Source organism: Ursus maritimus, unplaced genomic scaffold (assembly GCF_017311325.1).
Source record: "Ursus maritimus isolate PB19 unplaced genomic scaffold, ASM1731132v1 scaffold_32, whole genome shotgun sequence".
NCBI lineage: Eukaryota > Metazoa > Chordata > Mammalia > Carnivora > Ursidae > Ursus > Ursus maritimus.
Window position 1 is genome coordinate 17,203,619 of NW_024425786.1, and position 23,081 is coordinate 17,226,699.

The following is a 23,081-nucleotide window of genomic DNA, read 5'->3' on the forward strand; positions in this document are numbered from 1 at the left end:
TTTCCATAATGCTCGTCAACTTCTAAATCATTGCCTGACTTTTGAATTCTATATATGGCCTGTCACCCCCTATCAGAACCTAGGCCTCATGACTGCAGAGATTTTTCTTCGGTTCATTGCTTATCCTTGGCACCTAGAACAGTCCCTGGCACATAGTTGCCCCTCAATAAATATTTGCTAAATACATAACTTGATGATTTATGCGATTTCAGGTAACCAAACCCAGAGATCCCACTCCAGGGATGGGCTCTCAAGACCTCTGTCCTCACTGGGTTCAACGTGACCTTGAGAATGTTCCCTAGATAGTGACGGGGCAACAGTGACTGGTCAGCCATCCCAGTAAAGGAGCCATCCCTCTGATTCCGGGTCCCATTCAGTCTTACTGTGCGGGTCCTAGAATTCACAAGCAACATAATACACGAGGTTTCTTCCTTTCCCCTGCCCCGGGGCTTCTTCCACAAAAGCAGAGAGGGGAGCTTATGCTGAACAGGATCTCTGGGATGGAGAAGCCCATGGCTTCTTTTACCTTTCCATTGATGGCCTTTTTGGAGAGGAGCTGGCTGAAGACTTGGAGTCCACTGAGTCTCTCCTGAAAGAGAAATTGGAGATGAGACTCTCGTAAGCTAGCCCCAGGACTGATCTAGAGAGCTCAGAGGCTGGGGAGGAAGCGTCTGGGAGCCAGGCCTGCTGGGCTGAGGATGATGGAACCCACCTGAGCCACGGCCGCCTGGAGATGAAGCTGCAGGTATTGCGGGCGGGTCACCTGCAGCTCCCCTCCGTCAAATGAAGCAATCAAGGGAAGGGAGCCTAAGAACGTGCCGTCACGTGTGTTGTGCCATATATTACTAATGGTTTTTTGGAAAGATTTTTTATTTTTAAGTAATCTCTATACCCAGAGTGGGGCTCGAACTTAAAACCCCCAGGTCAAGAGTCACATGTTCTACCAACTGAGCCAGCCAGGCACCCCCTGCCCCTTTACTTTATATTACTAATTATTAATAATGAATTCTCAGCAGGCTCCCCTCCTCCTTGCTGTCAGGCAGGCCTTGGCTTGCTGGAGTCCATGCAGACTGGCATTCCTGGGACTGCCTGTTCTCAGGAGGAGCCGAGGAGCCGGGGAACACCAGCTTCAGCCTCCCCTGCAGGCACCTTACTAAGGAGAAGCGCAGAGAGGCACACGGGCCTTGCAGACTGTAGAGCTGTGTTAAAGTGGCAAGTGAAATAGCACACAAAATTACGTGTACACTAGTCCTAAGGTGACACAAGAAAACCAATGTCTAGGAGGAAGAAAGATTGAAAGAAGATGCAATCAGGGCGCCTGGCAGGCTCAGTCGGGAGAGTTGGAGCCCCACATTGGGTTAGAGATTATTTTTTAAAAAAATAAAAATCTTAAAAAAAAATACAACCATGGTTATACTAGAGCGATGGGATCAGAGGCGAACATTTGTTTGTATTCTCCAAAATGCGTGAAGCTACATTCTCGTTATGCTAATACATTCCCCCTTTTATTGGTTTTATAAAATCGTAACCATCACTCCCAATTTCACTTACCCAGGCTTCCTTTTTCCCTTTCTTCCTTTCTTTCTTCCTTTCTTTCTTTCTTTCTTTCTTTCTCTTCCTTCCTTCCTTCCTTCCTTCCTTCCTTCCTTTCAAGAAATCTCAATGCCCAACATGGGGCTGGAACTCACGACCCTGAGATCAAGAGTTGGACGCTCTACCGACTGAGCCAGCCAGGTGCACCCACCCCAGGCTTCCTTTTAAGTCCAGCACAGGCATCCCCTTCTAACGTACTGTAAAATTGGCTTACTTATCATGTATATTATCTGCCCAGCCTCCATGTAAATTCCGCAAGCACAGCACTTGGCGGGATTCGTTCACTGTGACCGACACCGTCCTTGCGGAGCTCACATCCCCTCGGGCACTCACTCTCCCAGGGCCCTGGGACCCAAGGGTTCCGCGCTGCGGGCTCCCCCGGCCTATGCTCGAGGGCGTTCTATGCCAGCCAGTGCCAGCGGGCTGGTGGGCCCGAAGTGCCGAGGAGCTAAGGACCCGAGGAGCAGCCTTCAACCAGAGACATAGGAATCGGTGGATAAACACCCCAGCGTCCTCTGCCCTCAAGGGGGTGAACCCAAGGTGTGTTCTCCACGGTCACCAGAGTTTCCCAGCAGGATGTAAGCCCTGGGTGCCCGCAGCAGCACCCTGCCCGCTAACACACCCTGGGCTGGCTTCCTTCACCTCCCGGTCTCACTTCCCTCCCTCCTCTCCCTGCATTTCCTGAAATCGCTTCCCAAGTAAACCCCTTGCCCCTGAATCTGTGTCTCCGGGTCTGCTTCCATGGAATCCAATCTAATATGTTCACTGGCTCATTCCCAGCCGGTAGAAGATGCCTGGTGTGAAGTGGGCGCTGTATACGTATCTGTTATCAAATGCTGTGGAGTCGACCAATACAGAGATAGAAAAACTAAAACTGGGAAAAGAAAGCTCCCCAGCGGTAACTATGGTTTGAGGTCGTTCCTTCCAGTTCCTTTCCTACATGCACGCAAGCATGTATAACAGGTGCTCTAAAAGGGGAGGCAGTGGCCTGAGTTGAAATCCCAGCCCTGCCCTGGGCAGGTCGTCTTGTCTGAGTATGGGTTCCCTCCCCCGTCAAATGGGGAGAAAACACCAGTGTCCTGGGGCTGCCTGGGAAGAAGACATTTCTGTCCCTACTGCAGTTTTCAGAACACAGAAGTCCTCCACGCCCCATAGTGCTGGGCACCGGATTTCTGGTTTTCCAGACTGTGCAATGTTCCCGTACAGATTTCCAGCTGCCCCTTCATCCTCCAGGGGGCGTGGGAGACAGTGGGTGAGGCAGCTTCGAGGGGTAGCCCTGATTATCCTGTGGGCCAGACCCATTCGGCTCCAGACCTTCACCCCAGCTTAAACACAGGGGGAGGCAGCAGAGAGGGAGAGGGGAGGAGAGACCCTTCTTCACATGCCCCTCCAATCCCTCACTGGACTGTGGGAGTTCCCCTGCGGGGTTCCTCCCCAAATGCCCCATGGGGATGGACAGGTGCAGGCCAGAGTGGGAAGCTGGAACTCTTGCAGTGGAAGAAAGGAGGGAAGATGTGGGCCTCAACCCCCGAGACTCACCATTTGCTGGCCCTTTTTCATTGCTTTCCTTTCTAGAGTAAACCGGAAATATTCGGCAGTTATTGCAAATGATCATTATGAAACGTATTTAAGAAGAAGAAAAAATGCTGAGAATAGAATAAGAAGATAAATAAACAGGGACGTAATTGTTCGTACACTTTGCCTGTAGGGATGGAAGAATTATACATAGAGGTAGAGCGGGACTGGGCGGGAAGAGGGCGTCCAAAAGCGGTTTCATTTTTTTGGAAGTGGCACACTGTGGACAAATATTTTTCATTTTTATTTTACTTTTTTAGAGATTTCATTGTTAAGCAATCTCTACACCCAACATGGGGCACGAACTCACGACACTGAGATCAAGAGTTGCGTGTTCTTCTGACTGAGCCGGACAGGCGCCCCTCATTTTAATTGTAAATATCACTAATGTGGTTAGTGTTTATACAATAAATAATGATAGTGAATCATCATTAAGGAAACTAAAATGAAAAGTTCACCAATAGAGTTGAAACTGGACTCCTGACAACTTAATTTTCCCCACAAGGTAGGGAGACACCCTCCTCATTCCCTGCTTGGCCTCCAGGGACAGCTTCATTTTGCAGCGAAACCAGCATTAACAACTTACTGTCCCAGAGAGGGGCCAAGATGTTGTTAAATGTAGGGGTGGCTCAGTCAGTTAAGTGTTCGACTCTTGATTTCGGCTCAGGTCATGATCTCAGGGTCGTGAGATCGAGCCCTTCATCAGGCTCCGTGCTGGGCGTGGAGCCTGCTTAAGATTCTCTCTCGCCCTCTCCTTTTGCCCCTCACCCCTCTCCAAACAAACAAACAAACAAACAAACAAAAAAGATGAGAAAGGTACACATTAAAATGTTAACAGTGGTTGTTTCTGGTGTTTTCTTTTGTGCTTGAGTTTCTAAACTTTTTATACTAAACGTGCCTTACTGTTGAAATAAATATATGTATATGGAAAAGTTATAAAATAATATATGGAATATGATCCCATGTTATTGTGACAATAAGTATTTTATGGGTAGTGATATGCATGCAAAAAAGTCTGGAAGTATATATATGGTTACATAAACGAGATCTATATGTATTATGTATGTATGTATCTATTTAGAGAGTGTGGAGGTGAAGGAGCAGAGGGAGAGGGAGAGAGAGACCTCAAGCAGACTCTGTGCTGAGCGCAGTGCCTGACCTGGGGCTCAATTTCACAACCCTGAGATCATGACCTGAGCCGAAATCAAGAGTCGGTGCTCAACCGACCGAGGCACCCAGGTGCCCATAAACGAAATCCATATATTTAAACACAGGATTATTATACATGATTATATGTGCTTGTCTCTAGACAATGGATTTTTAAAAATTTTCTTATTTGTATATTTTTTAAAGATTTTATTTATTTATTTCACAGAGTGAAAGAGCACAAGCAGGGGGAGCAGCAGAGAGAGAGGGAGAAGCACGCTTTCTGCCAAGCAGGGAGCCTGATGCGGGGCTCGATCCCAGGACCCCAGGACCATGACCCGAGCCGAGGGCAGATGCTTAACTGACTGAGCCACCCAGGTGCCCCAGAATACATTACAAATAAAACATTTTATTTTTACAAGGAAAAACAATCCGAGAAGATGATGCCCATTTTTCAGGCCACAATACCGAGTCTCAGAGACTAAGGGTGTGAATAAGTGATCAAGTTCAGCCCAGAAATTAGCTTTTCTGCTCTCCAATCGTCTCCTCTCCCATACCTGCCGTCCTTGTAGGCCTTAAAAAAAATCCCTTTAATTCAGGGATGGGATTCAGGGATGGAGCAAAAGGAAATACATGTGTCCAGGCTGTCGCCTTCCCCCAGATGCCTGTACTCCCTGTTCTACAGGTCAGTTAGTCCCATGTCCCGTTCGGATCCTCTCCCATTGGTCCAGCCTCTAGTCTTTCAGCTTCATCTCATAAACCCCCTCCCCATCCCAGTCCTTCATTGGCCCCGGTGCTCAGAACCGGCCCCAGGTGCAGCCAGACCAGCCAGAGCACGAACACAGGGAAGGCACGGGTACAGGTGGCCTAGTGATATTCAGGAAATGTTAACTCCGCACTGGCCACCGTGCAGAGGAGAAGGGGGGGCTCCCTGCCAGCTGAACTTCTTTTTTTTTTTTTAAGATTTTATTTATTTATTTATTTGACAGGGAGACAGCCAGCAAGAGAGGGAACACAAGCAGGGGAGTGGGAGAGGAAGAAGCAGGCTCCCAGCGGAGGAGCCCGATGTGGGGCTCGATCCCAGGACCCTGGGATCACGCCCTGAGCCGAGGGCAGACACTTAACGACTGCGCTACCCAGGCGCCCCTGCCAGCCGAGCTTCTAACCCCTTTGCAAAAACACAACACGCCATATGAAAAGTTAAATGTCAGTTAGGATTTCTCCAAGCGGGATACGATTGCAAAATGAGTGCCATGAAAGGAATACAACAACAAGATTACAGAACAATTGACAAGTATTGCATGTTACAAAGCAGACTATAAAATTGGCGATAATTATATAGAAAGTCCGCCGAAGAGAGAATGGAAAGAAAAACCATATACCAAAATACTGAGTGACTGTCTTTGGGTGGTGAGAATGTGGGTGTTTTTTTCCCTCTTTTTCTCTATATTTTCTATTATTTCTACAACAGATTTTTATCACTCTTACTTGTTTATTTTTTAAATGGTATTATTTGTTCTGATTTCAGAAGCAATGCAAGATCATTGGGGGAAGAAACCCAACAATACAGATTTTTAAAATTTTACTGTAGTAGGCTATGAAGCTTTTCTTAATTATAATCACACAGATATATTTCTTTTTTTTTTAAAAATGGTTTCATTATTTTTTCTCATTTAAAAATTAGTATATATTTATTGGAAAAAAATAAGAAGAACAGAAATCTGCAAAAAGAAGAAGGGAAAAAACTTCTCAGTCCTACCACCCAGATATAATCCCTGTTACCATCCTGGTATGTATCTTTCTCATCTTTTTTCCTACACATATACATAAAACTCACTTAATTTTTTTAACTTATTTTTTTAGTAAACTCTATGCCCAACATGGGGCTTGAACTCACCACCCCAAGATCAAGAGTCACATGCTCTACTGACTGAGCCAGCCAGGTGCCCCTCACTTAATTGTTATAAAAATGGGGTCATACTATATACTACGTTATACACAGCTTCTCTTAATACTTAGTGAATATTTTCCCATGTCATTAAATTTTTTTTCTACCCAGCAGTTCCTCTCCATGGAGGCCCTATCAGCTTTTTGAACATAGTAAGTGGTTTTTCAATGGGTGGGACTGTTCTGTGCATGGAAGGGTATTTAGGACCCTTCCCCACAGCTATTTGCACCACCCAAACTGGGAATAGTGTGGTGGAGGTATGTCTCCCTCCTGGGTGAGATCTTTCCTTCGACAACATCATTCCCTAAAGTGTTTTCTGCAAAACACTTGTTTTACAGGATTATATTAACGTTCATTTAAAAAGCGTTCAGAGATTTAAAATGTTTCAGAAATGCTCGCAGAAATATGTTACACATACAACATTTAGTCTTTATGCTTTCATCTGGTTAATTCCTTTTTTTTTTTAAGTGATCTCTTCGCCCAATGTGGGGCTTGAACTCACAACCCCAAGATCGAGAGTCCCATACTCTTCCGACTGAGCCAGCCAGATGCCCCTAATCTGGTTAATTCCTTAAAACGAATTCCTTATAGTGGCTATACTGGGTCAAAAGGTATGTTCGTTAAAAATGTAGATAAATCATGGATGATATTATCCATATAATACCTACTGTTATCTACCATCAGATACTGTGCGGTATTATCTAAAACAGCCTCCTTACCTATTAGGCGAACAAATGCAGATCCCCCTCCCGCCCACCGGAGGAATGAAGTGCTCTAGTCACATAGGGAACGGGTAGGATTTATTTATACATTGATGAGGACTTTTATCTACTATCATGGATAAGGCATTTGTGTCTCTCTGAAGTCATGCAATTTGGGGGACCCCAGCTAGGTAGGCAAGGGGGAATGGGCACGGAGTTAAGACAGACAACTTTTCTATTCTTCTCAGCAGAGGTCTGGGGGTCTGACAAAGACGTGATCCCACTCAGTCACATAATAGCTGTATGGTCTTGGGAAAGTCCCTGCTCCCCAACCTTTGGCTTCCTCCTCACGAAATGGAAATGTTGAATAGAGAGCCAACAAAACACTTTACTTTCCTAACGGTTAAGTGAGTTCCTAGCCCCATTTACCTGGAACCCTGACAAGGGTGGGATGTCAGCTGTGTTACTAGGCAACGTTGCTTATAGCAAATGAGCCCTGATTGGTAAATTACGTCCAGACAGGAAGGGCTCTGAATGAAATATAAATAATTAGTGGAAAACCATAGCTTTTGGGGGCTGCCCCGAGGACAGTGAATCCTGCTGGAATCCTAGCAGCTTTGTCTTCTAAGTCAGGGGTTCCCTGCCCACCGCGCCATTGTGGACTCATTACCCTGCACCCACGTAGAACTGAGAATAGCTCTGCACACTGTGTGGTCACCAAGCAGATGAGAAAGCCTGGGCCTGCCCTGCGGGGCCACTGCGCCTCTTGCCCGGGCGGCCTCCTAGCTGAAGCCAGTGCCAGCGACGGCCTATTTGGTTCTTACGGGTCTGTTTGAGCCCAAGAAGAACCCCCCCGCTCCAGGGGACCCCGTGGGAGGTGAGAGCAGTAGCTCCTCCCCGGGGCGTGAGGAGTAAACGAAGTTATATAAACAGAGACGTTATATAAACAGAGGCGATGGCAGAAGGACGTGGCAAGTGTTGGCCCCTTTCTCTCCAACCCAGAAAAAATACCTGTCTTTGGGCTCTTCGCCTCGTTTTTTCCTCGGTGGAGAAAGGCCTGTCTCTGCCTTCCAATCGGAACAGTCAAGCCCTTTTTCCTTCTTTGCTTTGTCTCTCTCCTCTCCTTTTTCTCCTTTGGGGGGTCCAGGGGAGTCTGAAAATGAAAGCACAGCATAGTTCCCAAACTGAGCTCTGTCTCCGCAGACCCCAGCACAACTTCGGGGAGGGAGGACAGCGATAGCCCCCAACACACCTGTACACACACACACACACACACAAATATATTCATACACAGGTGCACATACAACATGCATATATGTGTGCAAACCCGCGCTCACACAGGGGGCCAGAAAGTCATCTGCACACAGACCATGTTCATACAAATGCGTCTATATAGACAGGTGCTCTCTATGCAACACGCAAGCACACGGAAATACATACATATAGGCGCACGTACACAAAAACTCACGTGTCTACAACGTGGTCCACGTGTGGACCAACACTGGCATTCCCCACTTAAGAGGCGATCTGTCATTTCTTAAGTCATTCGACAAACATACACTGAGTGCCTGCTATCAGCCAGGCATGGTCCCAACCCAGGAGATGGGAGAAATGCACGGCCAGGGTCGACCTTGCCCCCTCTCACCCAGCAGCCGCTTCCAGTTTTTGATGAGGACTTTGGCCAAGGACACCACCTCCTTGTCTGAGCAGTGCTTGCGGACCCCATTGACGGCGACTCCAATCCTGGTTGTCTGCAAAGCCAGAGGGTCAGGGCTGGTCTTCAAATGGACACACAAGACTGGCCATCCTAATTGGCAAGGCCTGCCCTGGCTCAATGCCCCCTGTCCCCAGCCCCAGCCTCTCCAGAGCCCTGGCCCTGAGCCCTGGCTGATGTCATAACCCTGGTCCTGTACCTGAGGCCCTGACCCTCCCATCGGAAATCCCTCCCAGACCCCACCCTTGGAGGGCTTCCCCACCCCAGGTCTTTCTCTTCCCCAGAAGGTCTTCCCCGTCCCCCAGGCACAGCCCCCAAGGCTTCCCAGCCCCACCCCACCTGGAGTAGCTGGATGGACATCTGACAGCTGTTCAGCTTCTTCAGAAGGTCGAGAGCCCCTTCCTGTGGGAGGCCACAAGGTGAGGACGGAGGCCATGGCTTCTGCCCCAGGTCCCTTTCTGACACTGTGTGGTGTTGGTGGGACAGAGGGGGCAGGAGGCGGGGGGGAGACTGCTCAGCTACAGGATATGGGTAGACATGTGGTCAAAGGACAGGCAAGGGACAGAAAGAGGGGGAGAGGGGCGCCTGGGTGGCACAGCGGTTAAGCATCTGCCTTCGGCTCAGGGCGTGATCCCGGCGTTCTGGGATCGAGCCCCACATCAGGCTCCTCTGCTATGAGCCTGCTTCTTCCTCTCCCACTCCCCCTGCTTGTGTTCCCTCTCTCGCTGGCTGTCTCTATCTCTGTCGAATAAATAAATAAAATCTTAAAAAAAAAAAAAAAAGGAGGAGGGGGGGAGGGAAAAGATTCTGCCGCAGACCAGCTCCCTCACTTCATCTCCTACCACCCAGCTGGCCTCCAGCCGAGCTGCCCTGAGCTGGGACCTGGCTCTAACCACGCCCCCTGACCCGGCCTCGGTTCTGCTGTTCCTTCTCCTGGGCGCGCTTTCCCCTCCCCCATCTCATCCTCTAACATTATTACTTCACGGCTTCTTGCTACTGCTTTCGTGTCTGCACCTTCCTTCCCCCGCTTCCCGGCTGTGAGCTCCTGCGGGGTGAGGGTCATGCTTTTTTTTTTTTTTTAATAGCTTTATTGGGATATAACTGACATGCAATCAACTGCACGTTTGACGTCTGTGTACACCCATGAAACCATCACTATCACTATCAAGAGAAGAACACAGCCGTCATCCCCAGAAGTTTCCTTGTGCCCCCTGGTGACCCCTCCCTCCCTGCACCCCAGCCCCACGCCCAGGCCCCCAGGACTCTGCTGTCACTTTAGATACAACGTGCATTTTAAAGGGTTTTATATAAAGAGTACGGCAATGGGCTTTCTCCTCTGGCTTCTTTCACTCTGCGTAACCGACATTCATCTGTGTTGCGGCAGAGGTCAAGAATTCTTCTTACTACTGAGTCGTTTTCCATCGTAGAGAAATACCACAACTGGAGTATCTGTTCACCTGCTGGTGGCACTTGGGGGAAGTTTCCAGTTGGGCCACAAATAAAGCTGCTAGGAGCATCCATGAACAAGTCCTTGTATGGACAGATACTTTCATTTCTTGTGGGTAAAGAGGACTGTTTCAATCTCTGAAACCTCAAGGTTTAGCACACAGCTCAGTGCTCCCCGACTGAATGACTAAAGCAGAAAGCAGAGGTGGGAAGGGAGAGTGGGAGGGGAGCAAAGGAGCCTCAGATCTGAAAATCTGCTGGCTGCCAGACCCTGAGCAACCCTGCCCCATTTCAGTCTTCTCCCTCCTGCTCCCACTTCCCAGAGGCCAGCCCTGCCTCCTGTCCCGAGATCAGTCCCCCGGGCAGCACCAGCTGACGGTGTCCTCTGCATGCCCCTTGCCCTGGTCTCATTGCACCGTTCCAGCTGCCAGCCCCCGCCCTGCCAGGCTTCCTTGCCAGGACCACATCCCAAGGGCTGCCCTCTGTCAGCCCTCAGCCTCCCTCGGAACTTGGGTTTGTAGTACGTTTCTGGAGGCCTGACCTGCGGACATGCGTGCGTGTACGTAAACATGCAGTCATACAGCTCTGCATGCGCCACTGATTCAAGGCTTACTCTGTGCTGGGCCCTGTTCTCGGTCCTACACCTGCATTAGTTCCTTTCTCACACTGGCCCTGCGAGCTACGTACTATTACCACTCCCATTCTTACCGAATTATTACCCTGTTTTCACAGTGGAGCAACCCAAGAAACAAGGAGATTAAATACTTCATCACAGGTGACAAGGCATTGAACTGGGATTCGCGCTCAGGCCCCCCGGCTCTAAGCACGATACAAACTGCGTCTAGATGGCCTCACAGCTGCCTAGATGTGTGCAATTACGGAATCGCAACCTGAGTAAGGGCAGGGCGCGCGGCTCAAGGTTTAGCGCCCAGTTCTCAAGGAAAAAACCACCTCATGTGTAGTGTTTGTCAATTTCCGTAGCATCACTAGTCCTCCTGTGGCCAATTTCAAGCTACCAGTGTGCTGTCCCTGAACTAAAGGAGATCCTGGGAGGAGATGTGCAGAGCCACACATTATATGCTGTTTCCACCGTGTTGATGCAATCCAAGTAAGTCAGCGCTAGACCGCAGATGAGGATGAAATGTAGTAAAACAATTAGCAGTGATGATCTCGCAGTATTTATTACCTTTGTTTTTAATGTAATTTCTTTAACTCTAAGTATGTCGTTTAATTTTAAAAATAATGGCTCTACATAGGAAATGTAGTCAATGGTATTTTATTTTATTATTTCTTAGAGATTTTATTTATGTATTCATTTATTTATTTATTTGAGGGAGAGAAGCAGACTCTCCACTGAGCAGAGAGCCCAACCCGGGACTCGATCCCAGGACCCTGGGGTCACGACCTGAGCCGAAGGCAGATGCTTCACCGACTGAGCCACCCAGGCGCCCCAAGTCAATGGTATTTTAACAGCATGGTAGGGTGACGGGGGGGGCTGCCTCTGTGGTGAGCACGGCGTAATGTGCAGAGCTGATGAATCGCTACGTTGTACACCTGAAACCGATGTCACGTGGGATGTCAACTATCATCAATTAAAAAAATAAAAGAACGGCTGTATTTCACAACCAGCTTGCAAAATTCCTGAAAAATCAACCGTGGCTGTTCAGCTGGTTGCAGCTCACCACCGGGTGTGTGTCTGTATGTCCGTCTGTACAGCTGGGTCATGTTGGAAACAGCCAGAGCCCCGGCTATGGCCGGCTCACAGAGCCCCGCGCGAGAGTTGCTGGGTGTGACGCTGCACGGGGATGGGGTGTGCAGCCAGCAGTATCCCTGGTCCACGTGCGGAGCTGCGTAGATGCGGCTCCCAGCAGTGTGTCTGTGCGTCTCTGCGGGATGATGCCTGTGTTATCATCTCTGAGCAGGCAAGTGTTCGGGGGAGGCTGTGTGGTGCACACATGTGTGTGTCTTTCTGGAAACATAATGGTCGGTGTGTCCGTCACGTCAGCGCCAGTGGCCACGTCTCCTCTGCAGTTACGTGTGTAGATGCCTGTCGAGCTCTTGCGGCGTGTGGCTGCGTGTGTGTGTGGAGCTATGTTTGTCGTGTGTCATTGTGTGTATGTGTCGCTGTGGCTGTCGGTGTTCGGCTGTGGGTCTCAGGCTGCTTCAGTTGTCCGCTCACAGCGTCTGACAAAAGCCCTAAGTAAGTTGCTGGGACCCAGGAATTGGCAGCAAACCCCAGGCCTGAGCTGCAACGTGGAGGATCCGTCTTCTTACAGGAAGTGTGTCCTCCTCTCCCTAACCACTGCTGGGCGGGCCCGCTTTTGCTCCCAGAGCAGGCCCCACCTCTCTCGGCCACAGGCCCAGAGCTCTGTGCCCACCCAGACGCTGCCGAGAGCCCAGGCGCAGACGTGGCTGTACAGGAGCTCTGTCTACAGAGACCCTGTGGCCACCCTGGCCTCTTCCCTGCACAGAGCTCTGGGCACTTCCGCAGGAATCCATCCCCAGGCACACGGTTTCCTCTTCCCATTCCACAGAAGAGGACACTGAGGTCCAGAGAGGGAAAGCAGAGCGGTGAGCCCAGGGCCAGAAAAAGAGTGAGGGGGAAGCCAGGGCAGGTCCCTTCCTCCTCAGCCAGAGCTCTACTCCCCCAAAACTGCTTATCCTCAGGTGTCCCAGTCCCACCCCCCCTGCCCCCTGCCCAGAATCTGCTGGCCCAAGTCCGGGGGTCAGCAAGGAGCAGGGCTGTGAGGTGGAGTTCAGCTCAGCAGCCGGGCGGGGGCTGAGCTCCACCGCTCCCAGCTGGGAAAGTGCCCTCGGATGCGAGGTCAGTTTCACGGGGTTTGGAGGATCCGGGAAGGGGGGTGGGGGGAGGCTGGGCGTGTAAGGGTGATGGGCTCCCAGCAGACTCCGCGGGTTTCTGTGTCCTGCCTGGCTGTGCAAAGGCACGTGTCATTCTCTAACTCTCACCAAGCACCCATGCAAGTCCTCCCGAGGGCCTTACACATCTTCCACCCTCACCACTGCCGGCAGAGACTCCTTCCCGGGAGGCAGATAATCTCATCTCTGCCCTACAGGTGAGGAAACTGGCAGACTGGCCTTTATACGGACACGCACTCACTGTGGCTACTCTAGGGCTGCTTGACAAACTCCAGGGCTCCGGTGACTCTTCCTTCTTCCCTGCTCTAAAGCTCCCCTTAGGGTCCATCCCTTTCCCAAGCTCCTAGAGTCACAGAATGGGCTGGAAAGACAGGTCCCGCTCCAGCACCGGGCTATGGATGGTGGGACTAGGAGAGCCCTGGTACCGGGTGAGGTGAGGGGACAGTCTCAAGGGCTACGCTCTCCTCTCCTCCCTCTCCGGGTGTGCCCAGGCCCTCCCAGACCCAAGGCCAAGTTTGCTCTGGCCAGGCAACACGGTGGCCGCCAGCTTGAGGCAAAGATCACGGTGAGGATCAAACATTAACTTCAAGTCGGCGTGAGAGTCCAGGGCCCCGCAGGTAGGGCCGTCAGTCTGGATTCTCCTCTGGGCTGGCCCCCCCTCCCCAGCCCAGGCCTACAGCCCGTCCCCATTTCCCCCGCCCCGCTGTCTCCGAGGGGGCCCGTAGCTGCCGGGCACCTGTTCGGCCCCCGCCCGCCCGGGCCCCACCCTGCGGCCAAGTTAAGGGAAAGTTGCAAGTAGAACCGCTCCTGGCGCCCGCAAGCTGTGAGGTTGTGGGATCCGCGGTCCCTTGCGGCTCCACCCCAGAACCACTACCGGGCTGAGGGATAGAGGCGGCTCAGCACCCCACATCAGCTCAAGTTGCTTTGCCCGTTCTCGGTCTACCCAGGGTTTTGTAATCCACCCCCCTCAACCCCCGCCGTTCCTCCTTCTCTCCCGCCCCGCTGTCGCCGCCACTCCCCAGACTTTGCACACGCCTTGAGTCCCCGGACTCCGAAAGTCCCTTTCCAGGTCCCGATGTCTTCACTCGCCTTCCCGGGCCCGGCTCAAGCTACCCAGGGCCCCCGAACCCCACTAGTCCAGAAGGGTGTGCACAAGCCTCGTCTGTGGGGCCCGCACGACCCTGCCCAGCGCCCTGGGCCCTGCACACGCCCACCCCGTGGATCCCAGCAGTCCCCAAGGGGCGCTGCGTCGTGCGCCAGCCGCGCCTCCCTCGGGCCCCGGCGTCCCGCACGCGCCTCCCGGGCGCCGGGCCAGCACGCGCCCCCGGGACTCCCGGCTCGCACGCGCCGCGCCTCCCGGGGGCGGGGGGTGGCCCGAACCCTGCAGCCTCACCGTGTTCTTCCTGGCCACCATCTTCTCGAGCTTTCTGGCGATCCGCAGCAGCTCCGCTTCCCGGCCCATGTTGGCGCGCGACGCCCGGCCGGCGAGGGGCGCCGGGGCTGCCGGAGGCGCAAAGGCGGAGGGCGCGCGAAGGCGCGGGCCCCAAACCCACACGACACACACGCCTGCGGGGGCGGGGCTCTCCCCTACCCACACCCCCCTCGGCCCGCCCGCCTCGCAACCGCAGGGGGGAGGGGTGACGTGCACTAAATATAGACTTCAAGGACTCGCCCGGGCAAAGTTTGCCCGCGCTGGCGGGCCTGGCCTCCCGAGAGGGACGAGGCTGCGAGAGAGGGCCCTGCACCTCGGCCCTTCTGCCAAAGGGAGATTTGGCAAGTGGGGAGCCCGTGGTCCCCGGACACGAGAGCCCGAGGGTGCCCCAGCGCTCGGGGAGGAGTCCTGGCTCCAGCGTCCCTGCAGGGTCGTCGCAGCTCCAAGCGGGCGGCCCTAGCTCCGTGCCTGCGCCCAAGTGCAGGCAACTTGGGGCACTCGGATCGTGTTTCTTGCGCGGTGGTCAAATCCAGCTCTGCGCTGCTGGTGTTCGCTCCTTCGGGCCACGGCCTGTGTACACGCGTGTATCCAGGCCCTCCAGTTCCATCTGTTTCGTTTGCCGTAGTGAGGTTTGCGTTTCTAACAAGCTCCCCCGAGTGCAGCAGGGGGGGCTGCCCCAGGACTGCTCTCTCAGTCGTGAGGGTTTGGGGGATTCTTAGGTGCAACAAACTTTGAGAAATACTGACCCAGGTGCATGGATGCCCCTAATTTATTCAGGTCAGGCCACTGCTTCCTCATTGGGATTGGGTCTGCAAGGCTCTTCTCAGGTGAAAGGAAGAAAAGAGAATTGTGCCCCCAAAGCTGTGCACACATCTGTGTTCCCGTGGAAGGACCTTCCAAGTGTACCCAGCGGACCCGGGAAGAGTCCTAAACTAGTGAGCTTAATTAGCGCAAAATTATCCTTTTGCTGGAAGAGGGGCTTAGGGACCTGGAGGGGAAGCATGAAAAGTGGTCAATGCTGTGTCCAGGGTGGGGCACGATGGCTCCAGGTGTTCAGCGACATCTCCAGACTCGCTTGAGAGAACTTTAGAGAACCCCACTGCAGCCTGGGTCACGACTCCTCTGCTGCTGAGTGACCTGGGACTGTGGTAGGAAAGGGTGGGTTTTTCTTTCATTCAACAAATGCATTTTGAGTCTCCAAGTGACAACACAGAGGGGTCCCAGCAAGCTTGAGATGCAGTCTATGGACGAGAGAAAGCCTAAGCAAATTTGGATGCAGTCAATTCTGTGTTATCACAACTGGGGGGAGGGTCAGGAAGAAGTGAGGGCACTTTAAGGACACATTTGAGGGGATCTGCTCCAGTGGAGGGGTCATCTGCTCTGAAGAAATGAAGTTTAAACTTTGGGGCAGGGGCGCCTGGGTGGCACAGCGGTTAAGCATCTGCCTTCGGCTCAGAGCGTGATTCCAGCGTTCTGGGATCGAGCCCTACATCAGGCTCCTCCGATATGAGCCTGCTTCTTCCTCTCCCACTCCCCCTGCTTGTGTTCCCTCTCTCGCTGGCTGTCTCTATCTCTGTATAAATAAATAAAATCTTAAAAAAAAAAAAAACTTTGGGGCAGAAGTGCAAGGGTGGGAGATGGGGGCAGGAAGGGAGTGTTCACATGAGAGATGAAGAAACAATCATTCATTCATTCAACATATATTTATTGAACACCTACTATGTGCCAGGCGGTTCTAGCCCTGGGCATCCAGAGAGGAACAAGACAGTCCTCCTGGAGTCCTGAATGTGCAAAGCTTAGGGATGGGAGTGTGCTTGATGTCAGGGTTGGAAGAACTGAAATATTGTGGGGCTGTAGCATAGAGGCTGGTTTGGGGGGAGACAGGGCAGAAAGCCGGAGGTGAGTGTGGTCTAACCACGCCAGCATTATGGGCCACTTTTAGGAGGTTAGACTTTATCATTTTGGGATGTGGGGAGGTCTCTTGGCCAACTCCCAAGCAACCTCTGGGTTGAAGGGACAGCTGTCTGAAGTTACTCAGGATTGCCTTTTTTTTTTTTTTAAGATTTTATTTTCAAGTAACCTCCACACCCGATGTGGGGTTCGAACTTACAGCCCCGAGATCAAGAGTCAAACACTCCACTGACTGAACCAGCCAGGCATCCCAAAATCGCCTTTTAAAAAAAAGAAAAAGAAAAAAAAGGAGAGTTGATTTTCCTCCAAGTTCCCCACAGTTCTCAGCCTGAGTTGTATGACATCAACAGAAGCCAAGATGCCTGCGTCATTGGGGCTTAAAGGACCCTAAGAAAACATCAAGTCCAATCTCCTCATTGTACAGATGGGAAGACTGAGGCTCAGAGAAGCCCAGAGTCGCACTGCTCAACCGTATCAGACGCTGTTGGTACCCACTGTAGTCCCTCTGTCTACCCGTCCTCACTTGGCCATCACAGCAGGCCGTGCCTGGACGTACTTCCAACACCTGCCCACAGCTCGGAATGAGGGCTTCAGAGCAGGCTGGGGGTGCTTGGGAATTGACATCTGCAGGAAGGACCCTCAGCCAGTGAGAAACCAGAATTGGTGGTAAACACACCAATTTTTTCACTTTCGGTGGGACAACTCAGAAACACGTTCTTTTTAATTTTTTTAAAGCAATTTCTACGCCCAACGTGGGGCTCCAACTCATGACCCCAAGATCGAGAGGGGCATGCTCTACCAACTGAGCCAGCCAGGTGCCCCAAAGAACTTTTTTTTTTTTTTTAAGATTTTATTTATTTATTTGAGAGAGAGAGCGCGAGCGAGAGAGGGCACAAGCAGGGTGAAGGGCAGAGAGAGGAGACTCCCTGCTGAGCAGGGAGCCCGATGCGGGGCTTGAACCCGGACTCTGGGATCGTGACCTGAGCTGAAGGCAGATGCTTAACCGACTGAGCCAGCCAGGCACCCCCCAAAGACATGTTCTAATCAAGAGTCTCTCAAAGGTTCCCTAAGATAAGCCCTACTGCACGGGGGTAGCCCCTCGTTAACACACCCCGTATTGCTTTTTGACCCACTGTTCCACTCCCTACTTCCTCATTACATTTCCTGGGATCACCTTGCAAATTATAAACTATGTGCCCCCAAGTCTTTGTCTCAGGGGACCGACCTCAAACTGAGACAAGGACTGTGGCCGACTTCAACTGCTGGGCTCCCGGCTCCTCCAGCCAAAACTTCCGTGGCACCGGTGTTTCTGAACCTGGACATTAACATTCTGGACATTCAGGCCGGGCTGATGCGTTGTTGTGGGGGCTGACCTGTGAACTGGAGGATGGTGTCCCTGACCTTTAGCCGCTAGATGCCAGTAGCACCCTCCAGTTGGAACAGTCAAAAAAAGTCTACATTGCCAAACATCCCCTGGGGTGACACCGCCCTGGTTGCAAACCTCTGTTTGCGCTGCTTCAAACCAGGCATCTTCCTTAGCAGGTCCAGAGAAAGAATTCCAGGCCCCAGGATTTCCACCCCTTCCCTATTCTTCAGATCCCACAAATGAAACCACTGGAATCTTATCCAAAAAAATCTTTTATTAGAGATGAGTGAGATAACAAGTCTGAGATGAATAAAACCAGACGCTGGAGGCCCAGAAGACAACCCCGTTCCTGTAGGATCCCAGACCAGTCAGGCCTCCAGGGTAAACAGCCCAGCCTCCCGAGCCAGACTGCTTCGTTGGCCATTGGCACCCTCCGGCCTCTCCTGTCTGGCCTGGTCCATCCCTGCCAGGGCCCAGCGCCCGGTGCCCATAAAACTGTGTTAGAGATTGATGATGGCTTAGCTGTACCTGTTCTCTAATATGGGGCTGAAAGTCACGGTGGCACTTCTGGGACTGGGAAGCAGAACCTTTAGCCCCTGCCTTCCCGTTCCTATTATTCCCCTTCCTCCTTTCTTAGCTCTTTCCACCCCCAAGACTGGAAGGCTCCTGAGTTGACCAAAGAAAAAGGAGAAGGGAAGGTCAATCATCCCAGACCTTTCTTTCCTGTTACATCAAGGAGAGTAGGCAAACGGGGGTTACTCCTAGTCTACTTCCTGGCTGGGGAATAGAGCAGGTCCCCGGGAGGGCTGTGCTGTCCCTCGAAAGGAGTGCTAGTGAGTATTTACTTAACAGCCAGTACCGCATGAGCGCTGGCCAACCAGAATGGATGCGAGCTGTAGACAATGCAGTGTCCTATCGGGGTAAGGCAGCTGATGGGCCCAGGACCATCCCCTGGAATCTACCCCTGCCCATTCCCAAGCCCAGCCTTTGGGATCAGCGTCCTAGCAAGGGACCACATCTGCGAGACCCTTGTCTTACTCATGTGGCATCTGGACATAGAGAGGAACTCAGTAAAGGAATACTAGACCAGTGAATGTCCGAGAAGACAGCCCCTTGGCTGGCAGAATCTCTGGTCTGGAAGATGGAGGTGGGCTGGTCCTACTCTTAGGGAGCCCCCAGGCTGATGGAAGAAACATTCTGGTCTGGTGAGAGATTGAGGGTTCTGCAGCTAAAGCTAGCTCATGAGTTCTCAGACCCAGCCATAGGGCTCCATGGGCGGTGATGGGACAGAGGGGAAGGAATTGCCATTAGCCCTAACATGGAAGGGGCCCGTATCCTTGGAGGGGGCACAGGCCCACGGCAGGGAGGAAGGCCAGCCACAGAGGCACAAGGGACAGACAGAGCAAGACCCAAGGGAACGGACACCTCAGCTCCCCAGTCTTGCGGGCTCAAGTCCTAGCTCTGAACATTGGGGTCCAACATGGGGCGAGTTCAGGCATGCAAGGAGCTAGCCTCGCAAAGGCTGCACAGATCTTCCAGGAGAACCCCTGTCCTGGAGCCCTCTCCTCAGTGAAGCCAACCTGGGGAGAGAAGAATGAAAATTGCCATGTTCTAAGTACCTGTATTATATACCAACTGTTTCTCTCCCTCTGTTCCACCACTGTCCTAGCACGGATAGATGACATTATCCCCCATTTAACAGACAACAAACCAAGGCTTGAAGAAGCAAAGCCACTTTTCCAAGTCCTCCACATCCTACAGCCCGAGCTCTTCTCATCACACACGTCTCAACAACAGGTATCCGCTAAATGCTGGGTGACAGACACCTGGCTGTGGACACAGATTGGGATCTGGCGCCTGACTTTAACGGACTGAGGATGATGATTCTTCAGAGAGACCCAGCTCCTGCCCCTGCTGTCTCCCACTCCCAGCACAGACAACCACTGCCACCCCCGAGGGATCCCCAGGGGAACAAGAAACGTGGTTTTGTGCTCAGCCAACTGGCCCTGTCCTGTGCCCACTCCCAGGTTCCCCAACTAACTATGGGTAACTGTGAGAGGCTTCGTGATTCAGCAGGGAGAAGCCGGATTCAGGGTGACAGCTCTTGCCGTGTCCCTGTCACATGCACCTCTGCCTGGGAGCTGGCAGTCTGAGTGGATTCCAGGAGACTCCTACACGAGGGGACAGTCAGGCAAACCAAGGGCCGCTATACGACTGCCCTAATCCTGCCTCACTACAGGGAAGTGGGCCACCAGCCTGGCTGACCCAGGTCTGCTCATCCACCCCTGGAGAGAAGCCACAGCTCGGGCCTCATCACCTCTGCCATCCCGCAAGACCTGGGCCCTCCCCAGCTTCATACGTCCCGGGCTGAAGTGGGAAGCGGGCGCACCAGGGGTAAACTGTGGCCACCCGGCCTCCTACGTACTCCGGTCATGGGCAGAGGTCCCCAGGACTCCACCCCAACCATGTACTGTTGACCCACGCTGCCTCCCAGGTGTCCTGCCCCCGCCCCTCAAACCACAGTCCCAGAGATCATACCAGCATGTTCCTTGTGGGCAGACGCTGCCTGGCTGAGGGACAGTCTTCCAGGCTCCAGTCCACCCCGCCGATAGGAGCGAGTGCTCTCGGAGCTGGAAGGCAGGGAAAGGCCAAGGTGACCTCATGCCGAGAGCCCCTTAGAGTGGGGGAGAAAGCACTCAGGTACAGACTGGGGCCCAAGACAGGTGGGTAGAGAGTCCTCCAGGGCCCCCAGGCTGGGGCCATCACAGGCCTGGAACTGGAGCTTTCCTGCACCTACTCCCCAGACTCCAACCTGAAAGGGTTGTTTGCGGGGAAGGAAGGACTGGATCGTGGGTTGGAGATGGGACACAGCAGAGATCCCACTAGAACCTCTAGAAAGAGCCACACGGCGGGACTCAGCCTTCTCTACTCCATCTACAGCAGTCTGGGCCCCAGGCTCCTCCCAGCTCTCCAGGCGGGTCTCGGGGCAGGTGTCTGAAGGGCGAAGGGTCCACTCACCCTCCACTCAAGGGCTAGCATATCGCGTTAGTCATGGGTCTCAGAGCTGGGAGGTGTCCCAGTCTTCACGGAGGCACCAGTGACAGGTGAGGAAATAAATGATGTACAGAGGGGTCGGGAAACTTGCTCAGCTGCATAGCTGGGCTCTTACCTGAACCTGACCGGGGGGTACGTCTCCGCAGGGGTGGTTCCAGATGGCAGGCTGGGTCGGGAGGGGCCCTCCTCAGAGCTGGGCGGGGTTTGGGTGGGACCCGCAGCGTCCACAGGGCTCATGAGGCTGGATGGGGTGGAGGCTGGACTGCCTAGGCTCTCAGGGGCTGCGGAGGGCTCTGAGCTCAGGCTGGGGACTTCAGAACGATCTGGAATCAGAAGTGATAACACCCGTCTTTATCTCTTACTCTGTTCTCAATTTCAAGAGTCCTTGGCCTCTCGGGCCTATCACGGCTGCCCCCACTCCCCACGCCACCCACCTGTCTGGTGTTCCCCTCCAACTTCTCCCCACCATGCTTGGGTCTCATTGGCTATGACAGCTAGGCCACGCTGACGCACTGTTCTGCTTCTGCTCCCCTTGCTCCTCGGTCTGGACTCCTCTGCTCATCCCTCAGGCTCAGCTCAGATGCTACCGCGACAGGACGCCTTCCTCAACCACCCCTCCCCTGAGCTCTCAGAACAAGCCTCTTCACTCATTGAACAAACAGTTCTTGAGACCAGCCAGGAGCTGAAATACTGTCAACAGAACACTCAAATTCGAGTGCTTTTGATATTGACATTTTTGTGGGGGGAGGGGGTAATTTACATTCTATACCATTGCGTCTAATATTGTAATGAATTGCATTCGGGCTTTTATCTCCCCCACTAGACTGTGTCTCGGTAGCCCCCAAAATACAGGAGACAAAGTGGACGGCCAATAAATGTTTCTTTCCCTTTTTAAGTGAAGCACCGAGGAATTTGGAAGAAGACAGACCTGGGTTTGGATCCCACATCGGGGACTTATTAGCTGTGGGATCTCGGACACATTACTTAACATCTCTGTTCCTTTACCTGAAAGGGGGAGATGATAACCTCCACCTGACAACTGACTGCGAGGGCGGGAGGGTGGCGTGGACTAACGCGCGCAGCCTTAGCGCCGCGCCGGCACACAGGAGACCCTCCGTGAACGGTACGACGAGCATTTTTGTGGGCAGCCGTACCTCCACTGGCATGTCCTGCACGCCCTTGGACCACGGTCCGAGAAGGGTTTTTGACCGGCAAGGGTGGGGGGCAGGCCTCATTCTGGCTCTGAGGGGCAGCTGATCCCAGGCTGGCGATGGTCTCATAGGTTTTGTTGCTGAGGTCAACCCTCCCGCTGGCCCAGCGGGCCTGGGCTGGGGGCTTCAGAGGGGAGCGCTGCGGGGGCAAAAGTATGGGAGAAAGGATAGTCGGGTTCCTCCAGGTCAGCCCTGCCCCTCTCCCCACCAGGCCAAGTCGGGCTCTTTCCATCTGCTGTCTCACAGAGGTCCAAGAGACGAGACGGGGCGGGGACGCACCTTCTCTTCCTCGTCCTCCTCACTGTCAGAGCCAGGCTCAGTGGAGATTCCCCAGTTGTAGTCCACGTGCAGGGGGAAGGCAAGGGTCCCGGCCTGGGCCTGCTCCAGCTGCCAATAACAAAGTCCTGGCAGTTCAGAGGGTCAGGGGCTCAGCAGAGAGACAGAAAGGGTCAGGGGCTTCCCCTCCTTTCCTAGACCTCACCAGCTCCTCACACTCCTTGTGCTGCTTCTTCCTGGCTATGTCCAGAGCTGTCTCTCCTGCCTCGTTCACTGTGAGGGGCAAAGTCAAGGGTCATGGTCAAGGTCAAAAGGCATTATAGTTTAGAGGTTACGATGGGCCTCTGGAATCAGATTGTGTTTGAATCTTGGCTCTGCTACTTCCTGGCTGTGTGATCTTGGGCAAGTTACTTAGCCTCCCTGGGCCTTGATTTTCTTATCTATAAAATGAGTATAATACTCGTAATTTTCTGATGAGGTTGTTCTGAGGTGTTGCTATGCCAGTAAAGAGTGGCTATCATAATCACTATTATTTGAGTTCAGCTAGTATTTATTTGGTTAAGTACTTCCAGAAACATCATTTTATCTTCTTCGCAGGCCTACTAGGTCAGTGGTATTATACCCATTTTACACATGAGGAAGTTGAGGTTCAAGAGATGAATGGACAAATCCCAAGGTCACCGAGGTGGTCAGAGGCAAGCCAGGATTAGAACCCCAGTCTGTCTGCAAAGTCCATGCTTGTTACCAGCGCTCTCGGTCTGGGCAGAAGGCAGGAAGTTCCACAGGAGGGGTAGTAAGGAACAGAAGTTGGCTGGGGGAAGTGCTGGGAGC

The 23,081-nt window shown here is 52.7% G+C and overlaps 2 protein-coding genes across 4 annotated transcripts in view; both read right to left on the reverse strand.

Annotated features, from left to right (window-relative positions):
• Positions 1 to 14,575, reverse strand: part of TCEA3 (transcription elongation factor A3) — a 38,534-nt gene extending 23,959 nt beyond the window's left edge. Inside the window, exons 1-5 of one of the 2 annotated variants that reach the window (XM_040618957.1) lie at positions 14,394 to 14,575; positions 9,017 to 9,079; positions 8,609 to 8,714; positions 7,975 to 8,116; positions 527 to 589 (exon numbers count right to left, since the gene is read on the reverse strand). In XM_040618957.1, coding sequence (XP_040474891.1) covers positions 527 to 589; positions 7,975 to 8,116; positions 8,609 to 8,714; positions 9,017 to 9,079; positions 14,394 to 14,462 — 443 coding nt within the window. In that variant the 5' untranslated portion in view covers positions 14,463 to 14,575. The remainder of the gene's footprint in view (positions 1 to 526; positions 590 to 7,974; positions 8,117 to 8,608; positions 8,715 to 9,016; positions 9,080 to 14,393) is intronic. The other variant, XM_040618956.1, reaches the window with a different exon arrangement.
• A 3,388-nt stretch (positions 14,576 to 17,963) lies between these two features.
• Positions 17,964 to 23,081, reverse strand: part of ASAP3 (ArfGAP with SH3 domain, ankyrin repeat and PH domain 3) — a 46,935-nt gene continuing 41,817 nt past the window's right edge. Inside the window, exons 20-25 of one of the 2 annotated variants that reach the window (XM_040618958.1) lie at positions 22,456 to 22,523; positions 22,254 to 22,361; positions 21,918 to 22,113; positions 20,879 to 21,086; positions 20,248 to 20,339; positions 17,964 to 19,289 (exon numbers count right to left, since the gene is read on the reverse strand). In XM_040618958.1, coding sequence (XP_040474892.1) covers positions 19,276 to 19,289; positions 20,248 to 20,339; positions 20,879 to 21,086; positions 21,918 to 22,113; positions 22,254 to 22,361; positions 22,456 to 22,523 — 686 coding nt within the window. In that variant the 3' untranslated portion in view covers positions 17,964 to 19,275. Of the gene's footprint in view, positions 19,290 to 20,247; positions 20,340 to 20,878; positions 21,087 to 21,917; positions 22,114 to 22,253; positions 22,379 to 22,455; positions 22,524 to 23,081 lie in introns of those variants that run through there. The other variant, XM_040618959.1, reaches the window with a different exon arrangement.